Genomic DNA, 19,222 nt, shown 5'->3' with positions numbered 1-19,222 from the left:
GGGACCAGTGGTGGGATGAGCTACCCCACATGGGGCAGTCAGCCTCTTGCTGATTCCTGTTTGTGGACCAGACCCAAACCCTGCTGGCCAGGCTCATTTGACTTCCTTCTTCCCTGGAAGCCAAGGCACGGAGGGTCCATCAGTCCATCAGTGAAAACCGGCAGGGCTGCCCTCTCTCCCTGCACACACGGAAGTGACATCTGGTCAAACTGCCCTTGGCCTGTTGTCCCCTCCAGGAGAGCTGAGACAGTCCTCCGCCTGGTGGGGGCCCCCGTGTGCCAGCCAGCAGAGGCCATCAATTGAGGGGAGCTGTGAGCTGACCCTGCAGGGTTAGGACTCTTTTCTTCGCTTTTCAGGTTTTCCTCGATACCACGGTGCCCAGAGGACCCCTGGAAATGAGAGCAGGAGTGATGATGGAGGTGCTGAGTCAGGTAGGAGGCCCTCAACTCTACAGATCCTGCTTTAGAGGGTCTGGGTGCTCATTGGAGCCTCCCAGGGCTCTGTTTTGTGAGATGTGCCTCGGGGTCCCTTCCTCCGGCTGTTAGAGTGGATGAAGATGGGTCACAGGAAGTGAGAACCCTTCTAGTCTCATCCCTGGTTATCATCACGTGTCATCTGGCTTACCCACATTCGCATCTGTGTATCTGCCCTCTCTGCCCCACACAGCTGTGCCCTGTGGATGGAGCGGGTGGGGACCAGTTCACCGTCTGACTGGGCTGAACGAGGCTGCTTCCTGCTGAGGCCCATCCTCCTGTTCCCCAGGCAGGCAGGGAGCCTTCATTAGTGCAAAGTTGGAGCTGAGCTGGGTGGTGTGAGTGGAGGGAAAAACAGCAGATTAGAAGGCCCAGTGCTTTCCCTTGTGAGCCTTCTAACTTGGTTGGGGTTTATGATGAATTATTGATCTCACAGGGCTTCTAAACTGCTGAATCAGGGCTGGAAGCTTCTGCTGTCACAGGCCTCGGAAGTTTTGAGCACAGACCCCCTGCAGATCCTGATTTGCTGTGTGCTCACCAGGCCCATCCTTAGTTATCTACTTGGCTGCACTGAGGGGACATGATGGGACTGGTGACACCCGGGTCACAGTCCCTGGATTCACCTGTCGACTGGCTTTACGCCCCCACCCATGCCCCAAGGCATAGACCACATGGTGACCACAGTCCCTGCAGGTGTGTGATGTAAGGATGAAGGCTCCCAGGTATACCTGTGGGCAGCAGGTCTGGGCACCAGTAGACACAGGGCCAGGAGACGGTATTCCCACTAAATGGAGAGCCTGGAGGGGTCCCTGTGAGCCGAGCAAGGTGGACACAGCTGGCTGAGAGCCTGGGGACATGGGGGGGGTCCTTTCCTCTTCCTCCTGCCTCTCTGGGCTCTGAGCTATCTGACTCTGAACGTCTTCAGACCCTAGATGAGTTCATTCTCACACGAAATGCTGTGAGCCAGTGATGGCTTAGAAGAGTCTTGTAAACCCATCCCCACCTCGATCTATGAAACAGGCTCAGACTTCCATTAGTGACCTTCTAGGGTATTTGAAGGTCAACAGGGGAAAGCCCTTTAACCTCATCCATCCATCCATCCATCCATCCCACAGACATATATTGGGGATGGTCATTCAAGGTGACAGAAGGCGTAGGGTCAGGAGGGGAGGTCTCAGGCCTGGGTGAGGGAGGAGTCTACCCTGTAAGAGGGTAGAAGGGGTGGGCGGTTTTCTTCTGTGTTCCCGTCATCCTACCCAGGTCAGGGCCACCGTCATTGTCAGAGTTCCCTCCCCGAGGTCAGCAGGAGTGTGATGGGGTCCCTGCCTTCAGCTTGGCTGCCTGATCTGAGTCTGTAGAAAGGCCTGTGACGGGACGAGGCTCACATGCCATGGCACTCACTTCCTCTCCCTGGTTTTCCTCCGGCAGCTCTGTGGCACTCATGACCCCGAGGGTAATCCTGGCTACCCACCTCACATCTACGCAGAGGAGGGCGAGTGTGAGCAAGCAGACAGCCTCAGTTCTCTCACCTGCTCTGAACATGACCTACCGCCTGACTTGCTGGACTCTTTGGGGCCAAAGGCTGCTCCACTAGAAGAAATATATTCTGAGTCAGCTTTTCGTTCCCCCCAAAATGCATATTTTCATTGATTGGAATAATTCACAAGGGGAAATCACTATTCTAGAATGCTTTTTTTTTCTTTTGTTTTTAAAAAATTGCCTTCTAGTTCTAACAGAATGAGGGTAAGTTGAGTCTGGATTAAATGATTGGACATTCTGGGACACCTTGAACCAAAACAAAACAGCAGGTCATACTTTTTAAAAAAATTTGTCAGGCATATTTTCTAGAGAAACTTGCATTTAATTGTGTAATTCCTTGCTTCCATGAGCAGCCCAACTCTGAGAATAAATGAAATATAATCTACAGATTACCCCAATTATTTGGGAACAACAGGTAATACTGGGAAAACAGATTTTTCAGTGCTTACTTAAATTTCTTTATTATGGTTCTGCTTCAGTTTAAGTGAAAAACAATAGGGTAATATTTTGTAGAATATTTGCATTTAGTATTTTTAGTGATTTTTAAAAATATATTAATCCCATTGCACTTTTTGAGTAGATAAATAGATAAAATTTATTATTATAAGAGAAATAATTAAAACTTAAAACTTTATGAGTGGTAAATATTAAAAAAAACTGACATAATTTAACTTGTATATACTATGTAATTAAAATAACTTAGGTGCCTTTGAGTGACTAAATTGATTAAATTCTATTTTTATACAACATCACAAACTTTAATTGATTTTTACATGTCCACTTACCACTAGTGTAAACTGTGGGGGAGGTGATAGTGTCCTTTATTAAAAAAAAAATGCAAATAGTAGGACATGTGCCCTATATATACTCAGTTTTCTTGGCTGTATAATAGATAAGAAGCTGGTTAAGCAAAATTTTAAAAGATACCAAGACACTTTAATGTATATGTTAGATATCTAAAAGCCTATGGCAAATTCTAAAAAATTTATATAATTAATGAGCATAGTCTTTTGTGCACTCCCTCCTGAATTCGAGTCCAACTCTTCGTGATCCTATGAACTGTAACCCACCAGGCTCCTCTGTCCATGGGATTTTCCAGGCAAGAATACTGGTGTGGGTTTCCATGACTTCTTCCAGGGGATCTTCCTGACCCAGAGATCAAACCTGTGTCTCGTACATCTCCAGCACTGGCTGGCAAGTTCTTTATCACTAATGCCACCTGGGAAGCCCCAAGTTTTAGCTAATGCAGAGTTAAAACTTTTCTTTCTAAAGAAGCTGTGGAAATACTAAAAGAGATCACAAGAATTAGTACATAGTTATTTCATGTGTCACCTAGTGCTTTGGGTAACTGAAAAAGAAGAAAACCATCTCCAAAGGATTGGAAAGTCTAAAACTGACTCAGAGTTGTGTAGAATAGCTGTGCTAATTCTGGAATGATTCTGAGGAGAGTCTACGATGTTTTCTGGGGAATTCAGGACAATAGTCCTATCTTAGAACAGTATACTTCTTGAGTCTGAATGGTTGGTGAGCGTCAGTAGGAAGTCATTGGACCTTCCTGGATCTGAGGCAAGGGACAGAAAACTATGGCCATGGCCCACCACCTGTTTTTGTAAATAAAGCTTTATTGGTACACAGCTGTGCTCATGTGTTATTTAAGGGCCATCCATGACCACTTTGTGCTGCCGTAGTAGTGCTGTGTAATCATGATGGAGATATATGGCTCACAAAGCCCAACACATTTACTTCCTGGCCTTTTAAAGAAAACAAGAACGCTGACCCCCTTGTCTAAGGCATTCTTTTTAGGAACTCCACATCTCATCTAACACTTAAATATATCCATGAAAACTGAAAAGTGAAAGTGTTAGTTGCTCCATCGCATCTGACTCTTTGCAACCCCATGGACTGTAACCTGCCAGGCTCCTCTGTCCATGGAATTCTCCAGGCAAGAATATTGGAGTGGGCAGCCATTTCCTTCTCCAGGGGATCTTCCCAACCCAGGGATTGAACTTGGGTCTCCTGCACTGCAGGAAGATTCTTTACCTCCTGAGCCACCAGGGAAACCCAAATATATCTATACTCTGTGTTAAAATCAAATACATTGCCATACATCTCTGACAGGTTTTAGATAAGTTTGCTTTTGGCTGTAGGTAACTTGACTCCTTTACTAATGGTTATGAAATCTTGGCAGTTGTGCCTATTAGTGCATTCTTACGAGGCTCTCTCCCACTAATTGTTCTCAAAAGTAATAAAATACTCATGAAAAATTCAAGAACGTGGAATTGAACAATTAGCAAGAACAAAATGTTACATTTTGTAGATATTTAATTAGACATTTATTAATTTTGATTTTGCCGTTTTCTTTGTGTTTTCTGAAGCCTGTGTGTATGTGTTTGTAGGTCTCGAGCCTTTGGAGTGTATTGTCCAGTGGAGACACTGGCCCTGTTGGCGTGTTTATGAAGCCCATCTGGAATAATGCTTTGACTTTTCCCCTTAGATTCCAGTCTATATTATATATTATCACCTGCCCCAACTGACGTCTGCAGGGAACATTCTGGAATATTGGCTGGTTCTCCCCACAGATTGATTCCCAGGTCTATCTCCATGCTTTAAAAGCTTTCCATTAGAAACAGCCTCACCAGGAAGTTTTGGGGGAAAAAAAATGTTAACCTCCAGTGGAATTTATGTACACTCGTGAATGAAACCAAGTCTCACTAATGGCAATGAAGAAGGCAATAAAACAGAAATAGTAAATATTTTCCTAGAAAATGTGATTTTTTTTAAGAACATTAGCCTCCAAATTACTTAGCAATCCAAAGATAGCTGCCGTCTCATAAGTTAAATATTTATTTTGCATTTCATCAATTTTGGGTTTCCATTTCCATTTACAGTCTCATTGGCTTTATGGAGTTTTTCATCAAGGGAGTTTGTTTTTCTTACTTTTCTAATTTACTGAGCACAGAAGCTATCTTGGTTGTTAAAAGTTTCCCAGCTGAAACACTAACCCAGGAAACTTTATCTTATGTCCTTGTTAAGTAGGCATAGCAACAGTCCCCTGAAAGATGGCATGTGGGCAGAAGACGGCAGACCTCATGTGGTTGTAGTCTCCTCTGAAACGTGTGTATTAGAGGCCAAATAAATCTGCCTCTGCCATCAGGAGAAGAAGGAGGAGGAGAAAGAATGCTGGCGCTATAAAGACAGAAAAGACTGGTCCTTTCACTTTCCCAGTATGAGGTCACTGGTACTGGAATGTGACAAGAATATGCAGCTGCAGCATAATTGCTTCAGCATCTGTTACCTCTCCTTCCTCAATAAAAGACCCAGAATGTGTGGCCATCCAGAATGGGAATGACATTTCCCATCCTCCCTTGCAGCCAGTGTGGCCATGTGGCTACATTCCAGTCAATGGAAGGCAACTTCCAGGAAGTGTCCTGGAAGGATGGAGATGTAGACTCATCTCTTCCATCTCTACTGGTTGGAATGAGGAGATGATGAGACAGGGGCAGCAGCTCTGGACATTGTCATTAGTTGTCATGCACTGACAGGATAGAAGGGGTGGAGGTCTCTAACACCAGGGAGCCCTACTGGACCCATCCCAGGACCACCTTACTCTGGACTCAAATGAAGGAAAATTAAATACATTTTGTTCAAGCCGCTGCTGTTTTGGATTTTCTGTCACTCAAGGCCAGATGTACTTTTAAGTGTTATAAAATATAGGAGCAGGATAAGCAAGCTGTAAATAGAAGAACTCAAACTTGGGGCATGGGCTTGTAGACACATCTGGGGGCAGGGATTCAAGCAGTGGGTCTGGGGGACAGGTGACCCATATCGTGCAGAAACAAAGCATTTACTAACAACTCTCATCTGTTATTTTTTGGAAAGCAGTTCTTGGGCTTCCCTGGTGGCTTAGATAGTAAAGAATCTGCCTGCAATGCAGGATAGGGGCTTAATCCCTGGGTCAGGAAGATCCTTTGGAGAAGGGAACAGCAATCCGCTCCAGTATTCTTGCCTGGAGAATTCCATGGACAGAGCAGCCAGGAGGGCTCCATAGGGTCACAAAAAGTCAGATATGACCGAGTGACTAACACTTGCACTTTCTTTATTCTGAGAAAGGATTGAGGAAGAAAGTTGTGGGAGAAATTCATATTGTAGAAATGCATTAGAGCAAAGTCCCACAGGAGAGATGGACATGGGCAACTGCTGGCCAGGGCTGGAGTGGCATGAAATGTAGGCAGCTGTGCTAATGGAGGCGGTCTCGCCTGCAGCCTGCAATCTCAGTTGACTGAGAGCTGGGTAATTTGGAGCCTTGCAGGGCTGAAAAAGCAACTGCTGTGTCTCTCAAATGACATCAGTCATTGGAATGGTTTTGTGCAAAGCAGTACACTTAGTGGAAAATAAAACAAGTGCCCCGTCCCACCAATCTGTGAGCCTGGGGGCAAGAGTCTCTCTAAGGATGTTGCCTTCCTACCCGGGGCCGTCATTTCGGGTGACTTGAGGTGGGTGGTGGCATGTACCAAGGGACGGAAGGTGTCAGCCGAGAGAGAGAGAGTGAAATTGGAGGCCAACGAGGAAGGTCAGATGCTCCAGGGTTATAAACTATGTCTCAACAAAGAAAGCCCACTGGAAACAAATAGATCAGCCATCTTTATGTTTTTGAAAAAGTGCTTTGCCTAAGAAACCACAGCCTGGTCTGAAAAAACCTGTGATTGTTCAACTCTAGAGCAATCCCTGAAAACAAGGAGCAACCTGTGAAAACCACGCAGGTCCCAGGAGGGGCATCCTCTGGGTGCCCATCCCAGCCCAGTGCAGGGGAGGCAGCAGCTGGGACGTAGGTGAGGCCAGGCATGGTGATGCTGCTGAGGGGTTGCCACTCTTCCTGCTTCCTCAGGTTTGCTCCTGCATCTGGGTCACTGGTGACGCTGTTCAGTATTTTGCTTTTTTCCAAATGGCCGCATCCTCCTGTTCGTACTCATCAACCTTATGTTTGGTGTGCTGAGACCAGAAACTTATGATCTAGTTTGTAGGTTGTGAAATCATGAAGAACCTCATCCATATCTGTTGGAGGGGATGCTGCTTTGTCTGGGATCCTGGATTGGGAGCCAGGTGCAGAAATTGGCTGGGGCCTTGTAGCTGGTTCCCTTGGGGGATGCAGGGGAGGGTGTTCTGTGGTGGAGGAAGGGTGAGCACAGATAGGTGAGTGCCCAAGGGTGGGTGGCAGGCAGAAACTACTGTCCCCCCGTCCCCACTGTCCCTTCTGTCCTTCTTTCCCAAGTCTGAGCAAGGGCAGTGGCGTCCCTAAATGACAATGACATTTCCCAGCCCTCCTTGAACTCAATGTGACCAGATGACCACGTTCTGGCCAATGGACCTCACACCGCAGCAGCATGTCTCAGTAGATGCTGAGATGAAGGAGAGCGGGGAGTGTCTTTCCAGCCCTCTCCCCTCCTTGCTGGCGGGAACGTGGCCGTGAAGGAAGGCTATTGGGGACCTTGGGGATGGAGACTTCCAAGTGGGGAATCATGTATTAGAAGAAGCCTCACCCCTCACCTTGGAGACCATGAGGGCCTGAATCACCTCGCTTTCATGAGCGAAAAACACATTTGTCTCTGTTTACGGGGTTTGTGTTCTGTCATTCACAGAAACTTAGCACTGATTAATGCAGGTTACATGACCTACAAAGCAAACCAATAAATAGAAAAAACATTGACATAGCAAAATATGTGTGTCATACTTCAGAGTAATTACCTTGTTTAGTTTTCTGCATTGAACAGATTTTTTTCCCATTTTGTTCAAATATTTGTACAGTGAAGGTTTCATTCGTTGTGTTGCATGACTTACTATGGTTCTAAAACTCTCCAAAATGGCTGTTGCTCCCCTGTGACAAGATTATTTTACATATTCTTTTTTTCTGGCCACACAGTACTTTTTGAGCTTGGGATTTGACTTTTGGAAAGTGCCAGAAGTCATTCAGGGCCTCGCTGGGTAAGCAGGTGAGGAATTAGCCTGAGTGATAGCTCTGTGGGCTAAAAGTGGGGTGTAGGGGGGCTGGCGTTCAAAACCTGGGAAATGTTTGGACATCACCGTGCAGCTGGCTCAGGTGAGCGCGGAGTGCTCCTTTGACATCTATGTTCCTCATATGTCTATTTAAAAACAATCAATTCTATAGTCGCTGCCTTGTGAGATCCCCTGGAGAGGGGGATGACTCCCCACTTCAGTATTCTTGCCTGGAGGATCCCATGAACAGAGGAGCCTGGCGGGCTGGTGTCCATGGGGTCGCAAAGAGTCGGACATGGCTGGGTGACTAACGCTGACACTTTTCACTTTCACTTTGTGATGTGCACAACCAGGCTCCTAGGATTCTGTGGCTAAGTGGATTCACATACCTGGGGAGGCTGTGTTAACAGGACACTTGCTTTAACAAAAAGGTAATTTCCTGAGGATGCTATGTCTGCCAATCAGGAAAATCCACATAGAAATCTGAACCCGTGAAGGAGCCTACACCAGGGAAAGGTCACTGGGCAGTTCCTGGGTTTTAGGAACGATATTGTCCACTACTCGTGGTTTCCAGATGCTGCAGTTTCCATTAATTGATCACTTATAAAACTAACTGAGGGGAAAAAAGAGTGATTTTGTTGTTCTTCTTATTCCCATCATCCTAATGAACCACCCCCGACAGTTGCAATTCACTCTGTATTTTGCTGTCTCCGTGGGGAGAAGGCCAGCTTAATGAAGTTGGAGTCAGCGGCCACTGAGAACTCGAGGGGGGTGTACTTTAAAGGCATGTTCCACAGGCCAGGGGTCCCAATCGGGGTGATTTTGTTTCAGGGGCCCTGGGCGATGTCTGGAGACAGTTCAGTTGTTGCAACTCAGGGAAGGGTGCTCCTGGAATGGACAGGGGGTGGGGGGTGGAGGCTAGGAATTCTGCTAAACGTCCCACAGGGCACAGGATGGTGCCCACAACAGAGAATGAGCCAGTCAAGAAGGCCAATAGTGCCAAGGGTGGAAAACCCTGCCATAGACCCATGTGGACCCATCTTAGATGCTGTTCAGATGGCAGGAAGCTAATGACCTCTCTTTTAAAAGAGCGCCCCCCCTCAGATTAGCTGAGACACAGAAGCTGTGCGGTCAGTCGTGTATCTCAGGGGGTCCCTCTGGGCCAGGGCTGCCCCCCTCCCACCACTTACCCTGGGTGACACTGCCCTGTCGTCAAAATGCTCTTAAGCCACTTCCTGCAGGGACTGAAAACAGAATAAAGATAATTAGAGAGGAGCTGCTTGCCCCTGACCAAACAAACCTGGAGTAGACAGAATTCATATGTGAAATGCTTTTGACCCAGCAACACGAGCTCATCGTGCCAGGTACCATGTTTAACAGAAAGCTGATGTGGAATCTGTAGCATTTACGGAGACCAGAGCCAGGCACAGCCCACAGCAGGACATATGGTCTGAAAAGGGGTCCAGCTCTGCCTCTCCCTTGCTGGAATCTTCCCCAATCTGTGCATCAGTATCTATTTGTAAGACTGAGGTTCCGTTCTGATGGATGGTTTTCCCACCTCAGCTCCCCAGAGTCTCAGCATTTTCAAGGACATCAATGTGACCCAGAATCAACTATGGCAGAGGAACTTTGGTATGTTGGTATTGTAGGAATCTGTCTGTAGGACTGTCTTTCCAACACATCTCTTCACTCTTCTTCTGGGAATTCCTTTGGGCAGTCCTCTTTCTTCATCCCCTGCTCACATGGGCTCTAGAGGTAGATTGTGAATGACCTAAGCTAGTTAGGATCACAGCGGTAATTGGCTCAGAGAAGAGCACATTGGCCAATCTGAGGCAATGAGGGTCAGGCCCAGGAGTTCTACACCAGTCTTTGGGTAGGGAACCTGAGTGGGTGTAAGTGCAGGGGCAGTGGCAGCCATTTGCAACCATGAGGGGAAGCTGTGGCGTTTCAAGGGCCAAGGGGACCATATCAGGCAGCATGGAGGGGAGCTGACAAGAGAGAAGGACAGAGGCTGACCCCTAATAATGGCTAACTCCATTTCTCTGGTCCTGCACCAACTTATGATGCCACAACCCCCTGGACAATTATCTGTACCAATTAGCTTACTTCTGTGCTTGATTTCAGTTTTTAGAAACAAGCCTAAGTGAGAAAATTCCCTTTAATGAAATGATTGCTCCAGAAGTTTTAACTGGGAGTCAAACTTTCCCAGAGACCCCTGTGATCCCCATGAGCTGCTACCCCTGCTTTGAGAGGCTTAAAGGGGCCACATTGATGAGACGGGCCCCAGCTGGACAGGGGCTGCAGCAGAACAGTTATGAATGATGAAACTAAGACTAGCAGAACCTCTAAGATGGAAACAATGGGCTTTGATCCAAATGACCAATTTCATGAAAGTTCTTCCTTGCCATCAACGTCTGAGTCTATGTTTGTGCATGTAATGGATTTCTCCTCCTTAAAAAGATTCAGTTAAGGATTCAGGCATCTGAGATTTAATATTTGGGGGTTAATTGAACTTAATTATTTGTAAAAACTTCCTTAGGTTCTTTAGATGAAAGGAGGGTGATATTCATGAAATTCTGTTTGTAATTTCCACAGAAGTTGATATTCTTCTGTTGCATTTTTTGCACAGTTTTGCGGGATATGCAAGTTTCTTTGGAAGACAGGTTGAGGGAGAGCAGGAATGGGACAAGATGAGCAGCTATAGGACTCCTGCCCCTACTCTGGGCTTCTCTGGGTGTTTATTAGAGGCCGCGTGGCCAGCACTGTCTTTGTGTTTTCACTTTCTGGATCTGCCTTTCTGAAGCTTTTATCTCCTACTTTGGAAGCTTATTAACTTAATCCATCACATGACTTGTAAATCAAGACCCAACAGGCAGCTGTCTGCTTCTCTTAGCTTTTAATAACTTCGGTGACATTGACTGTAAGACTTGACACATTCTATAAGTCAGTTTTTAAACATGGAGCAAACACTGAATTGTTCCTCAAAAGCCAAACAGACTAAGAATAATTTTAAAATAATGCAGTAACTCTAATTATTAAAGTGCCACCAATAAAGGCCTGAGCTTTGCAATGAATGGGAGAAGTTGGAATGAGAAATTAACCCTGAAATTAATCTCTGTGTGCAGTCAGGGAAGTTAAAGCAAGCAGCTTGAATAGATAAATCCACAAGTTCCCTTAACCTAACAAAGCTTTATTTCTCATTTTGACAAAGGCCAGTAACAGTACAATTTGGACTTCCAAATTTGCTGCAGTGGGGAAAAGATGAAGAAACACAGTGGCTCTTTAATCCTTTTGGCTAGAAATGGTCCCTTGGCCACAAGTGATTTTCACTGGGAGATGGAGAGGAACGCACGCAGATTGAAAGCATGTTACCTCTCTACCACCATGAGATGGATTTCTATTCCTGTGTCTGTTAGTCAGGAACTAAACTTGAGACTCTGATTGAGATGGTAGAATTATGGAGAACTTGAATGTAACCCTAACAAAAGAATCATGTTTCCAACCGTGGTGCCCCACAGGGGATGAAAACACTATATATATTAATAGAAGACATGTGGTAGGTGTTTAGAACATCTGCTATGGTTTGGGAGAAAGCCAGGGCTTGGCATCAAATCCATCATTCACCTCCTGCCTGATTAAGTTTATTCAACACTTTGAGCCCCTGTTGCTTGGTCTGTAAAGAGGGGAAAACAATAGTCCTTCTCTTACAGGTTTTCAAGAAATCATTGATATCACTGTCATTGGCATCACCCTCTTCATCATCACTATCACCTCCATCATCACCATCACCTCCATCATCACCATCACCTCCACCATCACCATCATCATCACTATTACCACCATCACCATCTCCACCACCACCATCACCATCACCACCACCATCATCATAAACAACATTAACAAACTTAGATTTTTAGGGTCCCGAACAGATTAGTTATTATCTGGGCACCACATTCCCATGGAATGGTCTCCAAATACTAATATCTACCGCCTGTGGCCATAGCTCCAGAGAGAACTCCACGGCCAGGTTAAGCAGTGGTGCATCGGGTATGAGGGTGATGGGAAAATGAGAGTGGGCCTGGGGACTCTGCATCTGTGGAACCATCTACAGGCTGTCAGTGGCCACTGAGCTGCTGAGCACCGTCCCTATGAAGAAACAGCCGAGTTCTGAAACAAGACAACACACTGAGGGCTTGCACACATACAGGTTCTGGATCTGACTTAGGAAGTCTGGCTGCTGGTCTGGGAACCTGTCAAATGGTGATCATGGTGATGCCAATGATTTCTCAAAAACCTGTAGGAGCTCTTAAATAGGCTGTGGAATATTGTTTAAGCTCAGTCTGTATACAGACTGCATGCATTCCACAAATATCTACTGAGCACTGATTAAGTGCCAGGCCTGTGTTAAACGTTTGCCTACATTATTTCTCCCATTCTGTTATCAACCTCACTTTGTAGATGACAGTGGTAGGCTTGGGGAAAACAAGTAACTCACCCAAGGCCACACAGCTCGGAAGTGAATAAGGAGGGGAGTTGAGTCCAGAGCTTGCACTCCTCATCACCCCTTAACAGAAAGGGGTCTTTTCCAGGAGCCACCAGAGCACGAAGCACAATAGGTAATAAAACTGTCAGGCCACCCAGGGCTGAGGAGAAGCTAGTAGAGGGGTGAATGTCTATTCTCTGAGGTTAGTACCTTGGAAATGGACTCCTGGAGGAGGTGTCAATTATTCAGGAGGGCAAGAGGGCTCTGTGTGTGTGTGTGTGTGTGTGTGTGTGTGAGAAAGAGAGAGAGGGGTGGGGAAAGAAAGTGAGAACACGGCAGAGGAAATAACTTGTACAAAGGCCTGGCGATAAATAATTTTCCCTGGGTGAACCAAGGGGGCTACAGTGCAGTGAAGTTTGCAGTGTGATTTCCTCTCCACTGGTTTATTACTGCTTATCAGAGGCACACAGGAGAGTTTTCTTTTTCTACAAATTTTAATAAAAGTTCCTTTTAGGCATGGGAGAAAATAATAACATGTCAATCCTATGATATTATATATGGTAGTGCTTGGAATGTAGCTAAAGTTAAGACACAGGTTAAGAAAGGGCTTCCCTGGTGGTTCAGATGGTAAAGAAGTTGATCCTTGGGTTGGGAAGATCCCCTGGAGAAGGGAATAACAACCCAGTCCAGTATTCTTGCCTGAGAAATTCCATGAACAGAGGAGCCTGGTGGGCTATAGTCCACGGGGTTGCAAAAGAGTTGGACATGACTTAGCAACTAATACTTTGCCTTAAGAAAGTGTATTGGGATAAATGCCATTATGGAGGGTGAAAGGGATGGTACAAATGGTGAAGGTGGGGAGCCCAGGGGAGCTGAAGATTCAGGAAACTGGGTCCAAGGATGTCTCTGTCCTGTCCAGGTAGGACACCTTGCTCTTGGAGTTTGTCTGAGTGTGAGTGGCTCTTTTGTCAATAACGCCACATTCTTTCAAGTGGGGGGAACGGTGTCCCAGTGTTGTTAACCATAAAGGGATGATGTGTTATAGGCGTTAGGGCCAAAGTCTGTCCTGACACTGGTCAGGAAGAGCTGTGTGCTCTGGGGAAAGGGTTAGGAAGGAAGCCATGGGAACCAGTCAGCCCAGAGCAGGGACTCACAGTTCAGGAATGTTCTCTGGTCCCATCCTGACCATAGCCTCAGAGCCGTGGCCATCACACGATTGGCTAAAAATACCTTGGTCACAAAGCTCCTGGGAGAGGACCAGTGCCATCAGCTGAGGCCCATAGCGTTCCTGAAGGGCTTCTGTACACTGCTTGTCCTGAGTCAAGGTGGGCCAGGGCCTTCTTGTACCCTGGAGGGTCTGGCCTGGGAGCCTATAGGAGCCCCTCTGCCGGGGACAGCAGTTGTCTTCTCTCTCCTGATGCTGGGCCCAGGGCCCGCTCTGCTCCCCTCTCTCGCTTGGGCCCACCTGTTCCCCAGAGCAAGCTTGCCACGTTCCCCCAGGGTGTAGGGGTGCAGACCTGTCCTCTGGGGGCAGCCAGCAGTGTTCACAGAGCTCCCTGGGCTCTTGTGGTGGCCCAGTGACACGATGAGAGTGACATCCATGGTGTCACCGGGGTGGGGTGGGGTGCAGACTGTCGGCCCTGCCCCACCCCATCAGGCCCCTGATCCTAAGCCACCCCTGGGGGCTCATTCAGCTCTTGCTTCATTGTTTCTATTCTGACTCATTTTCTATGGAGAGCAGTCACGGGTGGGGGTGGGGGGTGGTTAAGGAGGGGGTGCTGAGGTGGGAGCTTTTGGACCCGGCAGGCCGTGCTCTATTGTGTAAATATTTTTCAAGGTCTTGTTTTTTTAACTGAGAAGCTAAGGGCTTGATTTCTAGCCCCGTTCTGTGGGGCCTTGAGTGAATTCAGTTCCTTGTAACCTGGCTGCCAAGAGGGGCCTGGGGGCACTAACTGGGTTCTTCCTCTGTGGTTCATTCTGGCCTGTGGGGAGGGGGCAGGAAGGGCTACTGCATAGATGGGTGCCCTTGGAAGAGTTCCTAGAGGATGGGGCTGGAACAAAGGTGAGGCCCCACAGACCCCCTGTGCTGTTCCAGCACCGGCCCCTGCCTCTAGGCAGCCAGGTTTTGTTTGCGCTCTCCTGTCACAAATGCTGCACTATTGGTTCTTAATTTTTTTATCTCCAAATTCTAATTTATGCCTATGCAAAAAATAAATTATGCCCAGGGTTAAAAAAAATAAATAAATAAAAATACCTTGGTCCTGGGCTGAGGGCTTACATTTAGAGAACTGCTCTCCAGAGGCAGCCCGGGGAGAGCTGATATAACCGAGGGTCAGCAGGCAGGCCTTCTGGCTGCAAAGGTCAGCCAGCTCTGGAGGCTCACACTTGGCTTCTGCCAGGATGGCCTTAGCACTCAGGCTCGAGCGAAATGCCACTTTTGGCGCCTTTGCTTAAGAGATTTGCAGAACTCTGTAACCCAGTCCTCTTGGCTTGACTGTCTTAACAGCAAAACTTTACTGGAAAAGTTTGCAAAGGAACACTTTGAAAGTAAGCATGCATGCTATGCTAAGTTCCTTTAGTCATGTCTGACTCTTTGTGACCCCCAAGGACTGTAGCCCACCAGGCTCCTCTGTCCATGGGATTCTCGGAGCAAGAATACTGGAGTGGGTTGCCACTCCCTCCTCCAGGAGATCTTCCTGACCCAGGTATCAAACCTGAGTCTCTTACATCTCCTGCGTTGGCAGGCGGCCTCTTTACCCCTAGCACCATCTGGGAAGCCCAAGGGCCAGGGCTTTAACCCCATAGTGCTTCAGAAATGGGCCCCCATGTCTCTGGGCAGCTGCATCTTAAATTCCTGCAAGTACCAGCAGAACTCACAGGGATGTGGGTGCGAGCATTATGCTTTCAGGTCTCGGCCTCTGAGGAGGGACAGACGTGGACAGGAAATGAATCAGTTCACTTGGGGAGGGGCTGTGGGCAGGAAATCTGTCCAGCTCTTGCTGTGGACCAGCCTGGGGCAGAGGGTGGAGTAGCTGATTAATGCCCCAACTATGAACAAGGAAGACGCTCCGCTGAGAAGCCGCACAAACAGGCAGGACTGTTGTGTAACTGATTTATGAGCACAGGCCATCTCTTCAAGCAGACACTAAATTTCCAGGGGCAGAATCGGGTGGAGCAGCTCTTAATAGTATAACTCACTGCTTTAATTGAGCCCCTAGTACGTGCCAGGCCGAAAGTGCTTCTCCCTGTTGTTTAGTCACTAAGCGGTGTCTTACTCTTTGCCACCCCATGGATTGTAGCCCGCCAGGCTCCTCTGTCCGTGGGATTTCCCAGGAAAGAACACTGGGGTGGGTTGCCATTTCCTCCTCCAGGAAATCTTCCCAGTCCAGGGATTGGACCCGCATCTCCTGGATTGTATGAGGACTTTTTACCACTGAGCCACTGGGAAAGCCCACTTCTCCGTGTACCATCGTGATGAATCCTCAAGGCAAGTGCACCTGGCGGGACCCTCTGCTCACTGGGGTCCTGCAGGCGGCCTACATGACCCTGCTGGTCATGGGAGAGTGGGGATTGGCCTAGAGTCCTCCCACACTCTGCTGATCTGCCTGGGCTGATGTTCCCAGGGCTGGGCAGGCAGGGAGCCCTGGTTCAGTGCACTGCAGGATCTCATGGGCCGTGATTAATGAGGCCAGGTCATGATCCTAGCATTCATTGGTTATTTTTGAAGGCAGGATTTGGCCAGGATCCTGAGGCTGAAATAGAAGGTGCACTTTTGGTCCCTGCTGGGGTGTTCCGCTGGGTTCCTGGTGACCTTTGTCCTAGACCAGGAGCCTCTGACACAGACTAGAGCAGCGGTTCTCAAAGTGGGGTGCCTCTAAGACCAGCAGTAACATCGTGACCCAAGAACTCCTTAAAGTGCATGTTCTCAGGCTCAGCCTCAGACCTACAGGCTCAGGTGATGCCAGTGTTGCATGCAGTAGCGAGCCCTCCCCAGGGATCTGATGCTGAGCCGTCTGAGGAGGATGGCCTGGGGAGATGACCGGTCCCCCTCACGTCCTTCCCTGGGGTCCCTGAGAACCTCTGTAATGACAGGCAGTGTAGAGGTAGGTCCCGACAAGGAGACCCTGATGGTGAGTTGGCCCTCTTGGGAAGGGCTGGGGGCTGGTGTCAGGTCCCTGGTGTGTGGGCAGTGAAAAGTGCCGGCCTGGCTGGGCGGCTGTTTCAGGACAGGGCCCTAGTGAAGGGCCACCTAGTCAGTCACAGAAAGCGTGCTTCTGTCCCACGGCTGCTCCAAAGCGGTCAGGCCTGCTGCGAGGGAGCTTTCTGCGACATAGGTGAACAGGGAATTAAGGGACCCCATTGTGTTCCCCAGCATCTCAAATGCACACAGAGATCTGAGCTCAAGGCTGAATTTTCAGCCTTTGATTTGGACTTTGTTTCCACTAGGAAGACAGATTGTTCAAGTAACGCACATTTCAGCTTCAGACGAAATACCCATCCGTTCAGGATCTGCTGTTCGTTTGCAAAGTTTCCTTGCCCAATACATCATTCGTTTGCAGAGATGCCATTAACTAATAATTCAAAGTGGGTAAGCTTCACTCAACCGCGATTAAAGAACTATAGCATGCTTTTCTGAATGCCAGCAGCGAAATCTGCTTCCACCATCCATCTTTACTTTGATTAAACCGCCCTTAACTAATAATTCCAGATGGAAGGATTTTAAATCAAGCATGGGGCTGGAGGGATCAGGGCAAACTCTCAATAACCGTGAAGACATTTATTGCAAACAGTCTTCAGATGGGCAATATTCATTTAGGTCCTAAGAGTGGATGATACTTCTGGGAAGATGTTGCAGAATGTGGGCCATTCACACCCATTGCCTAAGAGTTGGGCCGCGAGGTGCAGCCTTCACATGCTGTGTTCTCGGAGGGACGGCCAGGTTCTGGGAGTGCCCCTCCAGCCTGTCTCACCCACGCCTGGCCTGGAATCCTATACCCCAGTCACACTGAGATTCTCCTGGCTCCCTCCCTCTTGTCTGCAGGTGCCAGCTGAGGTGGCCCGGCCAACACCAGGCCCGGGCTGTGTTCTCTGGCCTGCTGGCTCCTCACACGGCCCCCTAGCATGGCACGGGCGAGGTGCGCCACCTCCTGGCTTGTCTGCCTTCCCGTTTGGCCACAGGCAAGCCTTCCAGGGGCAAGTGCCGTCTCACCCTCTTCTGTTACACGGCACGGTGCCTGGTGCAAGCTGGACGCTTCAGCAGCGAGAGCTGAAGTAACAGCTGAGTGACAAAGCCCCTTGCCGGTTCATGTGGAGGACAGATGGCCACAGGATACATGGTAACGATGGATGGAATGTGCCAGAACGGCCCAGGGAGCTTATTAGAAATGCAGAACCCTGGGCCCCGCCTCAGGCCTGCAGCACCTGTGTCTGCATTTTAGTAAGTGTCTGAGATCCCCCGGTGCTATGTGTGCACCTTAAAGCGGGATAACCACTAACACCCACTATCACTGGGCAAAATGTGTTATGTTTAAGTACATGTCTGTGACGGAGTCTGCGGCTTTCACTTGATTCTCACGTCGACCTGTGACCCCCAGAATTTAATTGTGGCCTCAGGACCATCCAGACTGGGGCCGTGTTGATAAGTAGTTGTGCTGCCTTGATCCAATTATGTGAACTATTTGGAATAAGATTTATTATGGGGCCTGTGTGTTCTCAGATGGATGGTGAGGTTGTGACGTGATGATGAAGTTATGTGGTGATGAAGGTGGTGATGGAGCCTCTGGAAGGCTGATGCCTTCATGCTGGGTGTTTGGCCCAAAGCTCCCAGGGGTCAGCAGGGCAGGGCACGCAGCAAGGGGTGGGGTGGCGTGAGACTGGAGCCCACAGGATGGACTAGAACCTGCTTCAGTCTCATAGCATCCCCAAATTGATAACATTAATGATTTGCTGGCCACCTTCATACATTACTGTTAGGGGAAGCACACTGATTGAAACCGCTCACCCTGGCCAGGCATCATACTAACCATTTGCATGAGTTGTTTTATGACAGGAGGTCCTGGTAAGGAACAGGGAACTAATAAGACTCCACCAACCAGAAGAGTTTGGGAAAGGTCAAAAGGAGACACCACCTGTCCGACCACCTCCCAGAATCCTTCTCTCTGGCATCCATCTTGGCTGAACAAGGCATGCACCACCAGGAAGGACTCTGAATCAGAATGATTGGCTAAGGACAACCTGGAAACTAATCCCCTCACCATAAAACCCGAGACTGCAAGCCATGTGACAGAGCAGTTCTCCTGGGTTCCCTTACCCTCCTGCTCTCCACCCGGGTTCCCTTTCCCAATAAAATCTCTTTGCTTTGTCAGCACACGTGTCTCACATGTGTCTCCTAGGACAATTCATTTCTGAGTGTTAGACAAGAGCCCAGTTTTGGGCCCTGGAAGGGGTCCCCTTTCCTACAACATTACTGGTCACGCACCTGGGCCAGGATTCTCTGGAGCCGGAGGAGCCGCTGGTCCTCTTGCTGCCCTGGGACAATTGGCAGCGACAGGCAGGAGCTTCCACAAGGCCTGGCCCATCAGAGCCCATTTCATACCATGTCACATCTGCCTTCCAAACTGCCCAGACATTTCTCTCCTGGCAATCCCTGACCTGGAACACACAGTCAAGGGAATGTGGGAGATGTAGGTTACAACATGTCAGGATAAGGACCCACACCTCACCAGCCACATCCCAC

The 19,222-nt window shown here is 48.3% G+C and overlaps 1 protein-coding gene and 2 long non-coding RNA genes across 5 annotated transcripts in view; 2 read left to right on the top strand and 1 right to left on the bottom strand.

The window, feature by feature from the left end:
- CDH26 (cadherin 26) overlaps positions 1 to 3,642 on the top strand; it is a 45,868-nt gene extending 42,226 nt beyond the window's left edge. For all 3 annotated transcript variants that reach the window (XM_065921675.1, XM_065921676.1, XM_065921674.1), the window contains 2 exons: positions 357 to 431; positions 1,902 to 3,642. In XM_065921675.1, the coding sequence (XP_065777747.1) occupies positions 357 to 431; positions 1,902 to 2,123 (297 nt within the window). In that variant the 3' untranslated portion in view covers positions 2,124 to 3,642. The remainder of the gene's footprint in view (positions 1 to 356; positions 432 to 1,901) is intronic.
- A 3,321-nt stretch (positions 3,643 to 6,963) lies between these two features.
- LOC136158985 (uncharacterized) lies at positions 6,964 to 18,999 on the bottom strand. Its single transcript, XR_010661383.1, has 3 exons — positions 18,965 to 18,999; positions 9,194 to 9,247; positions 6,964 to 7,172 (listed from the first exon to the last, which is right to left on the bottom strand). It is a non-coding gene; the product is annotated as an uncharacterized lncRNA (long non-coding RNA).
- On the top strand, positions 15,771 to 18,806 carry LOC136157918 (uncharacterized). Its single transcript, XR_010661287.1, has 3 exons — positions 15,771 to 15,973; positions 16,933 to 17,074; positions 18,536 to 18,806. It is a non-coding gene; the product is annotated as an uncharacterized lncRNA (long non-coding RNA).
- Positions 19,000 to 19,222: the final 223 nt, after the last annotated feature.

The sequence above is a fragment of the Muntiacus reevesi genome, chromosome 2 (genome assembly GCF_963930625.1).
Source record: "Muntiacus reevesi chromosome 2, mMunRee1.1, whole genome shotgun sequence".
In the NCBI taxonomy this organism is placed as follows: domain Eukaryota; kingdom Metazoa; phylum Chordata; class Mammalia; order Artiodactyla; family Cervidae; genus Muntiacus; species Muntiacus reevesi.
Note: the sequence above shows the minus strand (reverse complement) of the source record. Positions and strands in the feature narration are given on the sequence as shown.